This window comes from Heterocephalus glaber, unplaced genomic scaffold (genome assembly GCF_053883595.1).
Source record: "Heterocephalus glaber isolate CG9 unplaced genomic scaffold, H.glaber_assembly_v1.0 deba00000281, whole genome shotgun sequence".
NCBI lineage: Eukaryota > Metazoa > Chordata > Mammalia > Rodentia > Bathyergidae > Heterocephalus > Heterocephalus glaber.
Window position 1 is genome coordinate 13623730 of NW_028258139.1, and position 17455 is coordinate 13641184.

Below are 17455 nucleotides of genomic sequence, written 5' to 3' on the forward strand. Positions count from 1 at the left end.
AGCTGCTGTCACCCACCCACTGTCCCTGGCATCCCAGGTTCCCTTGCCATCCAGCCCGGAGGCTGAAGTCTCAGACTTAGGCCCCATGGTTCTGGGCACAGACTGAGCCAAGCAGCCTGGGTGGTGGGCAGATGCTGTTATAGGCCCTGAAGGGGGAGACACCCACACCCGCTTCTGAAGGAGGCCATAGTGCCATCTGCCATCTTCACGGAGTATTCTCCTTGCTCTTTACTCAGTCAGGACAGACAAGGACCTCATGGCATGAGTGTTTGGGGGTGCCAGCATGTGTGGGAGCCAAGGGTGGGTAACATCTCTCGGAGTCAGAGGATGTCCTGCACATGGGGACCTGAGGCCAGCCTTCAATGGCCAGAGGCAAGACCAGGCAAGGGGCATGGCCCAAGCTCCCTTGAAGTGACCCTTATCGCTCCTGGGCTCTCCTGTCAGTCTGCCACAACCACAGGCCTGCCTCCGGCTGGGGAAGGCTCGATGACCTGGAGTTTTCTCAATAGAAGCCCAGCTCAGGACCAGTGCAAGCCACCTCCAAGTATAATCACTGTAATAACAGCTGAGGCAGCTAACATTTAGCAAGAACTTTATGTGCCAGGCACTGCTGATTTAATCCTCCCCACCCTCCGCTGGGTGGGCGCTATTGTCATCCTAGTTATGATTACTGAAAGTGCTGGCAGGTTCTTTATTGTTGTTGAGCTATTTCACGTTGAGAGGATTGAAGGTCAGACGTCAGAACACAAAATGGGTATTTGAGAAAATGCTTTAAAATTCATCAGACCCCCTTACCTCTGGTACTCCCAGCAAGAGAAGCATCTCCTTAGTGATGAAATGTCCTTTGAGCTCCTATGTGGAAACAGGAGGGCTTGAAAGCCTCTCCAAAACAACCATATCCTCTGCACCCACCCCTGAGTCCAGGAGCTGCTCAGCAGCTGTGGTTGCCTCTGATCCCTGATCCCAAGTGGAAGGTTCTGGAGACCCAAGACAGAGCATCCTCTTCACTACCAGAACAGCCAAGCTACCATCCATGATCATGCACTCCCAGGAGAGCCACCCTGTGGATGGAAGGAGGAGAGGGGTCTGTGTAGTCAGAGAGCCAAACCCACAGCCCCGGGAGGCCAGGTGTCCTAGGTGTCACTTTCAAGGTTGTCTCATGACAGGAAACATAGCTCTCAATTGGGATACCCTCTCTTTTCCACCAGCTGGGAAAGTGAATGTAAATCTTTGCCCAAGGACACATAGCCAATAATGAGCATGGGACCTGAGCCTATGATTGTCTCCTTCAAAACCCTTACCTTTCATTAGTAAAAGATTTTGCCAGCCAGGAAGCAACTTGGAATTGAGGTGGTCATGTTGGTAATAAACGTGGTGGCAGCACTGTGAGTTGTGACGACGACGAAGGTGTTGATGATGGGAATGGTGGTGATTGGCAGCAGCAGTGACATGTGGTTGGTGATGACCATGAAGTTAGGGAGGTCATGGGCATGGTGGTGATGACAGTGGGAGGGCAGAGGCAGGGTGGTGATAATGGTGACAGTGGGGAGGTAGTAGGTGTGATGTGATAGTGAAGCAATGGGGAAGTCATGTGGATGCTGGTGATGATAATAAGAGGTGATGGGTGGAGTGGTGTTGAGGACAGAAGTAACGGTGGTGGCGGCGGCGGTGGTCACACTGGTTGTATTGGTAACCGGTATATGGCTGACAGGACCAAGGTGGGGATATTGAGTGCAGTGAAGATAGTGATGGAGGCGACTGGGGTGTGGTAGGAACTGTTGTTTTGTTGGTGAAGAAAGTGATGGTGAAGACAGTCATCATGACGGGGATGACAGTAGTGGTGACTGATGGCGATGGTGCTGCCATCGTGGCCTTGGCTGGGGCAGGTGCAGGGCTCACCTTGGGGTGGCTGTGGGCGTAGAAGAGGCAGTATGGGTGACGTGGTGGTTTTAGTGCTTGTAATGTTGGGGAGGGGACAATGGTTTGGAGTCATGGTGGCAACGGTAACAGCGGCCATGGTGATGATGGTACAGTGCTGGCATGTGCCGTGGCGTGCTGGTAGGCGTGGTGGTGTTGGTGGAGAATGACTGTGACAGGGGGCTGAGAGAGCTGCTGTGACAGTGATTATGTCCTCTTGCCAATGAGACCTTCACAGTCCAGGGAGGTGCCAGAGCTGCCTGGAAGAGAACACTGGATCTTAGGGGAGCCACCTCTGGAGAACGGCATCCGTGTGGCTCTCTCCTGCACCCGCAGCATCTACCTGGGAGGGATGGGACATTCTCCTCCTGCCCTGGTTCATCTCTCCAGTGGAAACAGATTTTCAGGGGCTCCTGAGATAGCATTCTACTTTCGATTAGAAAAATCCAGCGTCCCCTTGGTTCAGTGAAGAAGTTTCTTAGTGTGAGGTGGCCTAGCTCTAAATCAAGGACCCATCTTCCACTTCCTCCTCCTCCTGATGGATGACAGGCATATGGAAGTGAATAGTCCTAGAACTGGGGTGCAGGAGGGGTACACAAATCACAGCTGATAGAGATACATGGGCCATGGCCCACTCCCTCCTCTGGCCTAGGTGGGCTCAGTGGAGTCCTGAGGCTGGGGTTGGGTAGAGAGAGGAAGGTCCAGGGCCTCATTGTCTCCCAACTCCACTGTGGAAGGGCAGCAGTGCCTGGGCCTGAAGGCTGCTTCACCCTCCCTGCCCAAGCATCCTACCTGGCTTCTGTCTACCGGCTTCCAGGGCTCTATCTCAGGCCAGGGGGACCTGACCTATTAAGGGCCCAAGGCTGATGTCTGGGTCTATCTGGCCTCTGCTCAGAGGTTCCCTTGTAACAAGGTATCCCAGACCAGAGTGGGACAAACCCCTTCCTTAGCCCTGCCTGCAGATGGCAAACAGGCCCTGGGGTTCTAGGAGAGCTGAGAAGGGTAGGAGAGCTTTCTAGGTAAGGGGCAGGGGCCATCAGAGCCCTGCCTGGCCCCTGTCCAGGGATGGTCAGAGTAGTGCAAATAGTCTAGGTGGGTGCTGACTGCACCCTGACCTTCCCTGACCACCCACTCTGGGTTTGTAGGAGGCTCTCACTGCTCTGGGGAAGGCAAGCACCAGGCAGATTCTCCGTGAGGTTCCTTACTCCTTCATTGCTCCCAGCCTTACCCAGCTCTCAGCCTGCCATACCCTTCCAGGCCCCTAGGTCCCAACCAGAAGATCTTGGACCACGAAGGAGACACCCTAGCCCAGGTCCTACCGTTGCTGAGCCCTGGGGCTCCTCTTGCCAATGATTCCTTGGCAGGAGAAGAAGCCACAGCCCCACCGGGTCTTGTGAGTCAGACAAAAGAAAGTAGATGAGAATGCAACCTCAGAGCCAGAAGGTCCGGCTTCAGCTCAAGCTCAGCCTTCTACTTAGTCTCCAGGCCTCAGTTTTCCCATTTGTAAAGTGGGGTGACAGTGATTGTCCTCCCAGGCTGTTCTGAGGCTCAGTGAGATGTTCAGCACCCAGTTGAGCCCCCAAGGACTCCTGCTTCACCTCCTTTTCCAGAAATATCAGAGAACAACACTGGTGTCCTGCCAGCCCTGGAACTAGGAAGGGGGCCCTAGCTGGCAGGACCAGGTCCAGCACAAAATGGAAACCCAAGTGCTTTCTTCAAAAAAACAATAAGCATTGAACAGCAGATTACTAAGGCCAGCACAGACCACTCTGAGCCCAAGGTCCTGTGTGGCCACCCAGGTCACACACCTTGGACAGCCTCCAGCAGGAACCTGAGAACCTGAGCTGAAGGGTCATGTGGGTCACACCACAGGGTGTGAAGGGGACTCCACATTGAGCCTCCCAGTGAGCTGATAGTGCCTTAGAGACCATGTTTATCAAGGCACCCCTGCTGGTGTCGGGGAGATATCAAACTGAGAGCAAGAAACAGGAGGTTCTGGCCCTGCTGACACTTTCTGGTGAGGCTGAGATCCTGGCTCACGCCTGGTGCCTGGGAGACCCATGGCAGACAGAGAGGTGGCCATGCCCAGGCACCTGGAAGAGGTAGGAAGCCAGCTTGGGGCACCAAGTGCCTGCAGCTGTGTAGGACTTAGGAGCCTGCAGCCAGAGGACACCAGGTCAGGACCAGGAGAGAGGACTTGGCCTGAGGTCTCAGCCTAGGGGGCCTGTGGGTGTGGAGGAGCTGGCCCAGTCCAGGGAGAAGAAGGCAGCCGAGAAGGGTGAGGGCCCACATCCCAGCCCCAGGGAGATGTGCGCAGCCAGATAAAGATGGCCAGGGCTCAAGGCCTCAAGGGGTGCAGGAGGGCTCTGGTGTCCTCAGTTGGGTCCTTCCCAGTCCAGGGCTCTGCGCTCACCAGACCTGGCCCCTGTAAGAGATGATGTATCCCTCCACTGGTGGCACCACCGGGTGGTCAAGGTGAGGAGTGTTCGGAAGCCACACTGTCCCCATAATGTGGCTCTCACGGTATGCCCAACGCCAAGCATATATCCCTCAGCCTGGGCAGCGTCCCTAGGGTCTGCAGGGCAGAAGAGCTGCTGGGCTGGGCCGAGCGGGGCCATCCTGCCCCTCCTGTGGATACACAGGTCCTTCTGGGCCCAGGACCCTGGGGTTCGGTGGATGAGATCCTGAGGTCCAGGGAGCAGAGGTCCATCACAGATGGTCACACAGCTCCTAGTGGGTGGGGCAACTTGGCCTGATCTCTGGCCTCCCAGCTCAGGACTCGGGCTGTTCACTTCCGGTGGGGTTCAGGCCAGGCAGGGGTCCCTTCGGGGTGGTCCCGGGGCGGCCGCAAGCTGGTGGTGGTGGCAGCGGCAGCGCAGAGCCTGCCTGCGTGGGGAAGTTCCTAGCAGCGTCACCACACAGCTATTCTCAGTCTTTCTCCTTTTATGGTGGCGGAAGTGAGCCGCAGCTGCTAGGCTGGCTCCAGGGAGGCATTTAAATGGAAATGCAGAGAACAGCAGGAAAGCACAGCCGAAGGGGTGTGTGTGTGTGTGTGTGTGTGTGTGTGTGTGGCTGTCCCGGACACCACCCACTCCTGGCACAGGTCCTGAACACCCGGCCTCTCAGGGCGTCTGCTTGGGCCAGCTGGTAGCAAAAACCCCTTCCCGATGGAGGGTCCAGACACCCTCAGGGTTCCTGCAGCATGATTCAGGATGGGTAGGTGTTCAGGGAGACGGTGGGGTTGGCACTTGACCTGGCTAGGGCCCCAGTGGGCCAGGGATAGGAAGTGGCCACTTGGCTCTGACCCCCACCCAGCTCCAGAACCTCCTGGTGGCCTTCCTCACACCCGTACAACTCAGCTGCTGGGCTCCCTGGAGACCCTCGTCCCTGACCCGCTGGGCCCATTGCTGGGCCACTGGCCCTGCTGTGATCCCTACCTGCCTGTGCCCCTGTCCTCATGTCCTCCTAGGTTGCAGTGGCCCTGGGCCACACCAGGCTCAAGGCCAGCACTGTGGCCAACACGAAGGGGGCCCTGTGCTCGCACTTCCGCTCTCCCCGGCGCCCTAGCTGCTGCCCCCAGAGGCAAGCTCAGCCAGCCCTGCTGGCCCGGCCCACCGGGCTACCCCTTCCACCCAGCCATCCTTCCTCACTTCTGGGCTGCTGGCCCCAGCACACTTGACCAGCAGAGATTCTGAGGGGATACAGGCACACTCCGCGTGCTCGGAGCAAGGCCAGGGCTGGCTGGCAGTAGGTGTGTACGAGAAAGCCTCAGTAAGTGTGCAAGAAGAAGCTTCGACCGGATCAGAAAGCAGAAGGGTGTTCCACTACCTGCACGGGAGCACACACAGCCACAGATTTGCATGGACATCGCCAAGATGCCATTCATGCTCAGGGATCCAGTGGGAGTGTGCACAGGGCAGCTCAAGGCACAGAAGCCCAGGTAGCCCTCCTGCCAGTGCAGAGACTGGTTCAGGCTGTGTGTGTGTGTGTGTGCGTGTGTGTGTGTGTGTTTGTGTACTGGGGATTGAACCCAGAACTTTTGCACTGAGTTTCATCCCCAGCCCCCCCCCCTTTTTTTTTATTTTGAGACAGGGTCTCACTAAGTTGTCCAGGCTGGACTCATAATTGCCATTGTCCTGCCTCAGCCTCCTGTGCAGCTGGGATTACAAACATGCACAACCACACTTGGTTAGGCTGCTTGTGTTTTAACACTGTGCCAGTGTCTGTCCATTGAACGAGGGGTGGTAGGCAGGAGGGTGGGCTGGTATTCTGGGCGGACTGAAGCTCCTTGTCATGGGTCCAGCCAGCTCTTCCTCCTCTAGCCCACTCGACCCACACTGAGAAGAGCAGCCTTTTAGTCCAATCTGACCCCTGCGTGATTTGGGGAGGGGCCCGAGGGGCTGGTATGTGCATGAGGCCATGCGCTGCCTGAAGGAGACACAGGACAAGAGGTCTTCAGGCCTGTTCAGTGGGCTCTGGTGCTCAGACTCGGCCGCGGGCAGGCTGTGCTGAAGGCAGCCAGGACAATCTCTTTTGGCCCAGCTCCATCTGGCATTTCTGCCTCCCAGCTGTCTCCTAGCACATGCACCCCGATCTGTACCACAGTGCCCACTAGGGCAGTGCAGTCAGCCCAACTGCTTCCCAACAAGAGCCCTGGGGAGATGCCTGCTGGTGTCCTTCAGAGAATTCCAAAGCTGGGGCTGGGACTGGGGCCACCTGCTGGCCCTGACACGCTGCAGAGGGGCTGTGGCTCCACTGGCAGCAGGCAAGGGCCTCTGAGGGAAACCGAGGCCAGGGAAAGTATGGAGGCTGAGGGAACTCACCCAAGGTGGCATGGGACACAAAATGTCCATGGGAACCTGGAAGTCTTCCCCAGAGTATCTCACCCTGACTCTACTCTTCCTTGCTGTGTGGCCTCTGTTTCCCTTCTGAGTAATGTGTGAGGCTGGGAGAGGTGAGGAAGAGATGTCCCCTGAGGGTGGGCTCTCACACCCTGTGCCCTTTTGGAGGCCAGGTGGGCAAAGGGCTGAGCCTCTGGGGCCCGAAGGGACTCCTAGGCACCGTGAGTGGCAGGGCTATGCCGGATCTGTGGAAAAGTACCGAACTCCCTTAGGGGCTGGACTGGAAGAGCCGAGGCAGGAGGCAGGAGGCAGGAAGGAGAAGGGAGGAGGGAGGAGGGTCTGGTGTGTGGGGGCCCGGAAGGCACAGGCTGACTGTTCCAGGGACCAGGATGCACCAGCACACAGCCTGCCAGACGGAAGAGGAAGGAAGGGGGGGGGGTCAGGGAGAAAATGTTCCTGCTGCTCTGGAGGGGGTGTCTGGGGAGGAAGGAGCCTGTCACCTGGGCCCCCTGGGCCCCCCATCCCCTGCTTGCCACTTGCCAGCTCAGTGGGCTGGGCACTTGTGCCCACCTCTCAGGACCTCTGCCTGGGGATGGAGATGCCTTTGTGGGAAGTTAAAAAAGAACAGCTGTGTCCTGGTTTCTCCACTTTTCTTAGCCTCCCCCTTTCCCCACCCCAGGCCTTTGCCTCCTTCTTTGGTCTCCTCCCTCCTCCAGTCCCAGTGCATCCCTGTGCCCTCTGTGGAGTCTGGGAGTCTCACCCCTCAGCTCCCGGCTTCTGTCTCCCCCCCACCACTCAGCCCCATGTGGGCCAGATGTGGGCAGTGGAGGAGGCTGGAGGTCACTCCTCACAGGGCCAGTGGGGGGAGTAGTGTCCTTCCTTCCCCAGCAGCTCACCCACACATCAGCCCTATTTCAACTTCTGAAGGCAAAGGGGGCTGGTGGAGAGAGGAAGCGCCCAGAACCCTCTCCTGAGGGGCCCAGGGGGCGCCACCTACTCACCTCTAGTCCCAGACATGGCCATGGCGCTGTGAGGAGGGGCTCATAGCAGGAGGAGCTGGGGTGGTGTTCAGGCTTCCAAGACAGCTCCCTGCAGCCCCCAGCCCCAGCACTGCCACCCCTGCTGTAGATGGAAAGGTAAGGCTTAGGTGAGCAGCCACTTAGTCTCTGCCTAGGGAAGGATAGAAAAGGGTGCTTTCCTCAGTTCCTCAGGACCCCTGCCAAGCACCTGGGAAGCCCTACTTGTGCGAAGGAGGTGACAGCCAGAGCTGGAGGGGCTGGGAGCCAGCTGTGGCCCCTTAGGCCAGAACAGCAAAGGACACCAGGCATAAAGATGTGGACGGAGGCTGCCCATTGGAGCCCTTGGCAAGGAGCTGCAGTGGCCTCCCTGGGGACCCAGGGCCAGCCTGGTCCTTCTCCCCCAGCCCCACTGGGGAGGGTGTGGTGTTGGAATGAGGCTAGGTGACCCGGAGTGACCCCGGAGAACAGCAGGACTGGGGAGCCTGAACCATAGGGCTGGGCAGGAGATTCTACAGGTCAGCCAGAGCGAGGGGCAGAAAATCTGTACACCTCAAGGTGATGGGGCAAAGGGCAGATGACAGCAAGAGGGCCCCAGGTCACCACTGTACCCCTCCCTGCTGCCCCAGCTGCTTGCTCAAGGAAGACAAGGTGGGGGTCCCCACAGCTCAGACCAGTAGGGGCAACAGAAGCCCTGGAGAATGTTGTACATGTGTGTATGAGTGCAAACAGGTGTGTTCCATATGTGTGCATACACATACATGTGAGTGTGCATGGGTGGTCAGGTGGGGGAGGGCACTCTGCCCCGAAGCAGCTGCCCTCGCCCTCAGCTGCTCAGTGCCTACTGTAGGTAGGGGTTGGGGAGGCCTTAGTGGGCCAGACCCCCATTCTCTGGCCGCAGCCACCCCTGTGAAAACTCTGGCAGTCAGTGGAGCACAGGATGGTGGGTGCCAACCAGGCTGTGTCCAGGCCCTTGGAGCCAGGCAGGGATGGCTGAAGCCACCACAAGGGGGCCAGGGAACTTGTTAGGGAACTTGTGCTCTGAGGAGCAGGGTGGAGGTTCAGGGGAAAGGATGTGCTGTTAGGTATCCTTTGTACTTGCGGGGGCCAAGGCTGTCCATGAGCACCTGGGAGACAAGCATGAGTCCGTCAGGATGTCACAAGTCACCAAGCAGTTTCAGGCATGGGGTAGAGAATCAGGACAGGGAGGCTGGAGAGGCCTGAGACTGGTGGGGCGGGCTCCATGAGACTGTGCACTGGGGAGGGAGACCCCAGGCTGAATCGGGTGTTGCTGCAATCCTGGACCAGAATCTGGGGGCAGGAAGCCTGGAGCCCTGGGGAAGAGGCCAGAACAGAGAGCCATTTGCATCAAGGCTGCTAGATCTTAGTGCCGTGCATGCCCTTGTGGTCGCCCTGGCCTGCCCCTTTGCCTGCAGGACCTCTCTTTCTCTGGTCCTCCAGAGTCCTGCTCTGAGCCCTCCAGACCTCCAAAAACAGACCTGCTTGGCCCTGTGAGCATGGGACCTCTGGTTCCCTCTCTGCACAGGCCCAGCCCCCAGCCCCTAACCCCTCCCCAGCAGACCGGCACTCAGCCCCAGCCCCTCTAGTCAGGAAACAGGCTGGCTGGTGAAGCCGGAGGAGCAAAGGGCCCTCTTATAAGAGGCTTCCCATCCCCATCCCGGGCAGCAGGGAGCCAGCCCAGCCTCCTTCCCAGAGGCAGAAAAATGGAGCCTCAGGCTTCAATGTGGGGGTTTGCTGAGGGCTTCTGGGGTGATAATTGGGCAGCGATTAAGTGTTCCCAGAGCAGCAGCTGTCTCCTGTCACCTGTCACCATGACCCTACGTTCACGGCTTCTGCAGACCCTGCAGGGAGCGGGTGGGGACTCTGTGGGTCCTGGCCTCACTCCTTCCCCTGAGCCTCCCTTCACTCTACAAAGCACCTCCCATAGCAGTGGTGTGGATGGGCAATGGGAGGAGGTGGTGGTGGGCCAGGGTATCCGGGGGGTACCGGGCCACCTCACCAAGGGTCTGGTTTAAGCTGAGCCCTGAGCTGCTCTCTGGACTACCTTGGAAACTCCTCCCTCTGTCCATCCCTGAAAAGGGCTGCTGCTGGCCTTCCAGACCCAGTGTGGCAGTGCGGCACTCCCTGACACAATCACCAAGCTTTGCGTCCCCACGGGCATGGCCCCTGGCTCTTGCACGCATGGACACAGGTCCAGTCTCAAGCTGTCTGGTCAGCCCAACCCCAGAGCAGCTGGCTCCTGTGTCCAGGTGCCTCTGGGCTCAGATGGCCCTGCAGCCTCCAGCTCCTGGGATTCCTCCACGGGAAGGGAAGGTGCCAGTTGGTTCTCAGTCCTGCAGTTTCTCTACCTAGCTCCCCCTCCTAGTGGTGTGCCCCTCCAGCCTCCCTTCTTCATTCGTTCGCCCACTCACCTTTAATTAGAAATGCCAGGAGAGCCATTTTGGGGGAGTTTTTTTTTCCCCAGAAAGACATTCCCCTCAGGGGAGGAAGCCCAGGAGAAGGGGGAGGGGGCAAAGAGAGGAGGGAGGGGCTGATGTGGGGATTCCATTGGGAAGGAGAACAAGACAGGTGGGTTGGGGGCTCTGGGGATGTGTGTACATGCAGGGCTCTGAGTGGGGGATGAGTGTATGCCAGTCCCTGAGTGGGGGCTGTGAGTATATTCAGGGCTCTGAGTGGGGGTTGAGTGTGGGCAGGGGTCTGAGTGAGGAATGAGTGTATGCAGGGGTCTGGGTGGGGGTTGAGTGTGGGCAGGGGTCTGAGTGAGGATGAGTGTATGCAGGGCTCGGGGTAGGGGATGAGTGTATTCGAGTCGCTGAGTGGGGGGATGAGTGTATGCAGGGATCTGCGTGGGGGTTGAGTGTGGGCCGGGGTCTGAGGGGGAGGATGAGTGTACGGCAGGCCCTGAGTGAGGGGTATGAGTGTGTATGTGGGGCTCTGTGAGGGGAGTGTGGGGTGCATGAGTGTGCAGTGTGCCTGTGTTTGAGAGAATGACAGGGAGCAGCAGCAGAGGACATGGTGCCCTGGCTGTCACTGTCACTGCGCATCTGTGGGCCTCTGCCAGGGGTAGTGGTGTCACCTATTCCCAGGTAATATCAGAAAATAAGAGGCCCAGAACCACCCATCCAATCCAGCACTGCAGTAACCCTGGAGGGGCGTCTGCCTCTGTCCCTCCCCTACTGCACACGAGTTGCCAGGGAAGCTGAAGGGGCCTCCCTCCCCAGGGAATCTCAGCTTCCGGAGCCCCATTCCTTATATGGCATCTTGCTTTCCCCTGCCTCTCCCGGCCGCCAGGGCTGCCAGCGCCCTTCTCCACCTCCCTCCTTCTCCCGCTCCTCCCCTCCTCCCTCCCTGTTCCTGACAGAAGTCCTGGAGCCTCTGGCCAGGCTTCGGCTGTGACCTGAGGGCTCAGGCCCAGCACTCTTCACCCTTCCATTGGCTAAATGACCCTGCACCTCCTCTGACACCCCTTTACCGCCCCCCCCATCTCTGTAGCCAAGTAGCAACTTCCAAATACCCCGGGGCCTAAATGAAGTCCTGGGCCTCACTCACCAATGGCCTGGCTGTGGGGCACTGCGGAGTTCAGTCCAGCCACATCCAGTCCCTGTGTCAACAACCGCACCCATGCGGGGGCCCAGGCAGAGCCTCAGGTGGGTGTTCATCCTTCCCACAGAACCAGAGGATAGGCCAGGCTCTGGACTTGGCCCCGCGGGCAGGGGTGGGAGGACACTGGGTGGGTGTAGACTCCCTGGCCCCCTATCTGAAGGCAGAGGGGCCTGGAGGGGAGGGTCTGCTAGGGCTCCCCACCAGTGGTCCATCCTGTAAAGCCAGGCTGGGCAGGGGCAGGGCAGCAAGGACCCAGAAGAGCAGTGTCCAGCGGGCCCCTCTTTTGGGAAAGAGATCATGAGGCTCTGGGAGGGGGCACCAGTTAGCCACCTGCCTTTGCCCGCCCTCGCTGCAAAGACGTGGCAAAGTCCCCCAGGCTGAACAAGCCAGCCTGGTGGGAGGCGCGCGGCAGCATTAGTCACCCCGAGTGTGCAGGGGGCGGGCCCTAGCTTGCTCTGAGCCCCGGAGGTGAGAGTGGGCGAGGGAGGCGGGGCCTACGGCGGGCGGGGCGCGGGCTGCCAATGGGAGCCGGCGCGGGGAGAGAAGCCGCCCACGGCCGCGGGCTGCATAAAGCGCCGGTGGCGGCGGCTCGGCGCAGAGCTCGGCAGAGTTCCCAGCACCTGCCAGCTTCCTGCTGATCAGACCGCAGCGCCTGCCGCCCTGCAGTCGCCGGCCGCTGCGCCTGTCCGAGCGCCACTGCCAGTCCCCGCCAGTTCGGAATCCCACCGCCAGCGCTCAGATGGAGCTGGACCACAGGACGAGCGGTGGCCTCCACGCCTATCCCGGGCCGCGGGGCGCGCCAGCGGCCAAGCCTAATGTGATCCTGCAGATCGGTAAGTGCCGGGCCGAGATGCTGGAGCACGTGCGGAGGACCCACCGGCACCTACTGGCCGAGGTGTCCAAGCAGGTCGAGCGCGAGCTGAAGGGGCTGCACAGGTCGGTGGGCAAGCTGGAAAACAACCTGGACGGCTATGTGCCCACGGGCGACTCGCAGCGCTGGAAGAAGTCCATCAAGGCCTGCCTTTGCCGCTGCCAGGAGACCATCGCCAACCTGGAACGCTGGGTCAAGCGCGAGATGCACGTGTGGCGAGAAGTCTTCTACAGGCTGGAGAGGTGGGCGGACCGCCTCGAGTCCATGGGTGGCAAGTACCCGGTGGGCAGCGAGCCGGCCCGCCACACCGTCTCTGTGGGTGTCGGGGGTCCCGAGAGCTACTGCCACGAAGCTGATGGCTACGATTACACCGTCAGCCCCTATGCCATCACCCCTCCGCCTGCAGCTGGTGAGCTGCCGGGACAGGAACCAGCTGAGGCCCAGCAGTACCCACCATGGGAGCCAGGAGAGGACGGGCAGCCAAGCCCTGGAGTGGACACACAGATCTTCGAGGACCCACGGGAGTTCCTGAGCCACCTGGAGGAGTACCTCCGGCAGGTGGGTGGCTCTGAGGAGTACTGGCTGTCCCAGATCCAGAACCACATGAATGGGCCAGCCAAGAAGTGGTGGGAGTTCAAGCAGGGCTCAGTGAAGAACTGGGTGGAGTTCAAGAAGGAGTTCCTGCAGTACAGTGAGGGCACTCTGTCCCGGGAGGCCATCCAGCGTGAGCTAGACCTGCCGCAGAAGCAGGGCGAGCCACTGGACCAGTTCCTGTGGCGCAAGCGGGACCTGTACCAGACACTGTATGTGGACGCTGAGGAGGAGGAGATTATCCAGTACGTGGTGGGCACCTTGCAGCCCAAGCTGAAGCGCTTTCTACGACATCCACTACCCAAGACCCTGGAACAGCTCATCCAGAGGGGCATGGAGGTGCAGGATGACCTGGAGCAGGTGGCCGAGCCAGCCGGGCCCCCACTGCCTGCTGAAGATGAGGCCGAGGAGGCCCTTACACCTGCCCTTACCAGTGAGTCTGTGGCCAGTGACCGGACTCAGCCTGAGTAGAGGGCATCCCAGAGCCCCTGGCCTGCCTGCCACATCCAGCCTGTGGCCTTTGCCAACCAGGACTTGAGCTTTGGCTGACTCACACAGGGGCAGCCCTTGTCTAGCCAGGCCACCTCTAGGCCTCCCGGCCCTGCCCATACAGACACATGGCATCTAGCTGTGTGCAACATCCCAAACAGCAAAGGAGCCCCTCCCCTGAAGGGCTCCTGCCTGTCACCCTCCCCTCTTGTCTGTCTTCCTGGCCCTGGCCCTGCTTGGGCTGGCAAGTGGCTCCACCCTCCCGACTCTCAGGCCATCATAGTCCATCCTCAGCTTCCTCATTCTGCTCCAATGCCTGGGCCCTCTAGACACTCTGAAAACCAAGTGTCCGAAGACAGGGCCCAGTGGGCTCCAAGCCCCTGGGGCACCCAGGGCAGAAGCTAAGGCAGAACCAGTGCCAAAGGAACCTCAACTTTGGAGACGCCACCCCTGGCAGGCACTGCTGAGCCAGCTGACACCCTCCTCGCCTCCAAGAACAGTTGGCCAGCCTTGGGCAGCTTGGCCTTCCTCCCCAGGGAGAGCCAAATCCACAAATGCAACAGCAGCAGCAGCAGACCTGACGTCCTGGCCTTGAGGTGAGTCCCAGGCCCCAGGGCATCTTAGAACTGGGAGGGTCCATGTTGCAGGTTCATTTTCCAAGTAAAACTACTGAGGCTCAGAGGTTTTCCCAGCAAGTTAGCTGCAAGGAAGGCGGGTGGGTGCAGAGTCCCCAAGGAACAGGAGAGGGCTGGGTAGGAGGCAGCACTGGGGGAGCCTGCAGAGTCAGCTCACAGGGACCATGTTCTTTCTCATCCCAGCACAGTGATTCATGGCAACCTGGAGAAGGATCAGAACTCAGTTCCATGACTCACCAGGCAGAGGGTCCCAGAGGGCCTGAATCGTCAAATCTGACTGAGGCAGCAGCCAGAACCTTTGGAGCCAGGAGAATGACAACAGGTAAGGGAGTCCCATCCCTTGTGCCCAAGAGTGTCCCTCATCCATCCTAACCAGACACAAGCCCCTTCTCAGGCCTCAGTTCCTGGGCATTCCCTACCCTTCTGGGCAATCTGAGAGGCTCTTCCTGGATCCCAGATTTCCATCCCATCTGTCACCTACCCCTGTCCTTCCTGTGGGCCCAAATGTAAGCAGGCACTGTTGCTGACAGCCTGGCCTTTTCCTCTTTCCTTCAGGTCTCAAGGCTGTCTCCAGAACTTTGCTGTTGCATCTTGCACTGTCCTCTTCCCTCTCTCGAAGCAGCCTGCACAGAAGTCCCAGGACAGCCGAGAGAGGGCAGCTACGGAGAGGAAGCAGCCCGGCAGAGGGCAGCACCCCAGCTCTACCCAAGAGCTGGTGATGAAGACAGGCCAGCATGAGGGCCAAGGCCTGCCACTATGCCTGCCCCGCTGGCCACCAGCTGCCTACCTCCAGAGCCACTGCAGCTGGAGCGGGGGTCTGCTACCCTGGCATGCCCCCTGCTCGCTGTATGGCCATTGCCTGCTGCCAGAGCCTTTCAGGAGCTCTGAGGCCAGGCCCCAGCTGCTACTCCTGCCCAATGGCTACAAACCCAGCCCCAGGAGAGCCCCAGGCTTCTGTTCCTAGGCAGTCCCAGGCTCTCTGTCCTGCTCTGCTGTTGCCTAGGATGGACCCCTGTCACTGCCCTAGCACCAGCACCCTGGTGCCGGGAGTCCCTGGTGTCTGCAGCCCGAGGAGGTCCTAGTTGGAGGTTCCTCTTTCTGCCTTGCCCACTGTGTTCCAGATTCTGGGGACCAGCTCTGCTGGTCCTCCACCCTGTGCCCCTGCCAGCCCCCACAGATTTTATTTTTTGCACATAAGCCATGACCTTTACTCATTGGCTGGCACCAGCCACACAGAAGCCCTGAGGCCTGGGAAGACCATGGGCACCTCAAGAGGGTGTGACTGCCCCCTACCAGACCCGGCCATGAGTTTCCAGCCAGGATGTGTACCCCTGCCACTTACCTCGAAGACAGGCTCTTTTTTATAAGATTTTGTTAATAAAACACTGAAACTTCTCAGAGTGTTTGTGTTGTTTATCTGAGGTTATTAGTGGGTGGGAGCAGATGTGGGGAGGCTCCCTGGCCTGAGGTGACTTTGAAGCCTCCATGGGTACAGAAAGGGGGCTCAGTCAGGGTCCTAGATCCTGGAAAGGCCCAAGGCCTCCACACCCAGAGACCAGCTCCACCCCCCTCCCCCCAAGCCTGGCTCCCAGCCTGAGGTAGTGGTGCAGGATAGGAGCTGATTTCTGCTGAGCTGAGGACTGTCTCTCAGTGAGACTAGCTGGAGTTCAGGTGGGCAGCAGGGCCTGTGCAGGGTCTCCACTGCCCACACAGCCTGCTCAGGCCCTGTAGTCAAGGTGACATGATCAGTGTAGGAAGGGGACCCTGGCCAGCCCTGGCTGCAGGATGCCGGAGATGGTCTTCCTAAGCCTCATTTTCCTCATCTGCAAAGGGCAGACTATCACTGATACTACCTGTGCCTAGGCCAAGAACTTGGCAAAGAGAGAATTTTGCGGCCTGTGGGAGGTCAGCCTCCCCTGCCTCTGGAGAGGGTGCCAGTTTCCCAAGGGGAAGGAGAGATGGCCTGGTGTTGGTTCCGACCCCTGTACTCATCAGTGTTTGATGGGAAGCAGGACTCAGAGGAGACAGGCAGTGAGAAGGTAGAGTCTCCCCGGGCCAGCAGAAAATCTGCCACGCAGTTGGAACTCTGGGCAGGGCCTGAAGCTGGCATCCACAGGTGGGATTTCTTCTGCAGCAGAGAAGCCTCAGGGCTGCCCCACAGCCTTTCAGCAGGCTGGGTCAGGCCGTCCACATGGTGCAGGATAGTTGTCCTTAAGCCCACAGACCCTGGGCTTTCCTCACCCCACAAACACCCTCAGCACAGTCTCTGGAGTGGGGTTCGAACGGCTGGATGCACCCTGGCTGGCCGGACTATCTCAGCTTCCATGGTCATGAGCAGGTGCCTATCAGCTACCCCTGGCCTCTCAGGTGGGATTGCTGTGTTCAGAGGGGCCAGGCCAGGGCATCAAGGGCATTTTGGGTGGTGCCAGCCAGGCCCAGCAGAGGGGCACCTACTGGGCTTCTGGCCAAAGTGCAGCCCTCCCCACACCTGCCAAGGAGAGAATAGAGCCTGCAGGCCACGGAGAGTAGATCTGGGAGACAGGACACAGAAGGAGCAGCGAGGAGGGCACCTGCCACCAGGAAATATCATCACGCTTGTCCCAGGCCACAATGTGCACTGGATAAAAGGCTGCCTCTTCTTTACTCTCCCCTTTTGCTTTTAAATAATGAAACTGCTGCACAGAGGTAGGAGAAAAGTCAGGGACTAGAGGCAGCACCACTTGCATACACAGCAACCCAAGGAAAGCTGAGGGTTGTCCGTCCGGAAGTCACCCAACCTCATGACTGGCAGGCTGTCCGAGCACCAACGATGGTACAGCTCCATGGCTGTTTCCAAGAAAACAGGTGGAGAGACATGTGGGGGCTGAGGAGCCTACCCCACACCTCCAAATCCCATCACCGCCCTGACCATCTGCCCAGCCAGGTATCACCACTCAGTCTCATCTCCTGACTGCAGAATGGGTAAACTGAGGCACAGAATGAAGTGGTGCTTTCCCAGGACTTTGAAACAGACTGGGGCTGGAGCAAGGGCTCCTAAGGAATGCTGAGGGCTCATCTTGCAGGTCCTGCATGGTGGGGTCTGGCTTAACCCAAGCACTGCCTCAGGGAGCCGGTGCCACAGGCACCTGAGCCACATAGGTGCTCAGGATGTCATTAGCTGCTGCCTCAAAGACTCAGCCAGGGGATTTTCTGTCCTGCAAGGTCAGGCTGAGTGCAGGAATCACATCTGGGTGCTGAGAAACCACAGAAATTGGGAAGTAGGGAGCAGACCCTCATACTGCAGGCCCTAACCTTAGGGCTTCCTCTGAGAAAAGGAGCATCAAATATCTGCCTCCTGCTAGATGCAGGGGAGCAAAGGCAGATGAAGGAGAGTCATCCTCATGTGAGGGGACCCAAGGGCTGGATACAGGGAAGGAAGGCTGTGGGGAGTGCGGGTATCAGGAGGCCTGTGCCAGGAGGGACAGGAGGGCA

The 17455-nt window shown here is 59.2% G+C and overlaps 1 protein-coding gene across 1 annotated transcript; it reads left to right on the plus strand.

Moving 5' to 3' along the window:
* Window positions 1-11980: 11980 nt before the first annotated feature.
* On the plus strand, window positions 11981-15379 carry Arc (activity regulated cytoskeleton associated protein). The gene is made up of 3 exons (XM_004837875.2): window positions 11981-13945; window positions 14168-14306; window positions 14540-15379. The coding sequence occupies exon 1, from the start codon at window positions 12138-12140 to the stop codon at window positions 13329-13331; it is 1194 nt and encodes a 397-aa protein (XP_004837932.1). The 5' UTR covers window positions 11981-12137; the 3' UTR covers window positions 13332-13945; window positions 14168-14306; window positions 14540-15379.
* The last annotated feature ends 2076 nt before the right edge of the window (window positions 15380-17455 follow it).

Coding starts and splice junctions, on each gene's coding strand:
- Arc (XM_004837875.2), top strand. CDS start 12,138: ATGGAGCTGGACCACAGGACGAGCGGTGGCCTCCACGCCTATCCCGGG.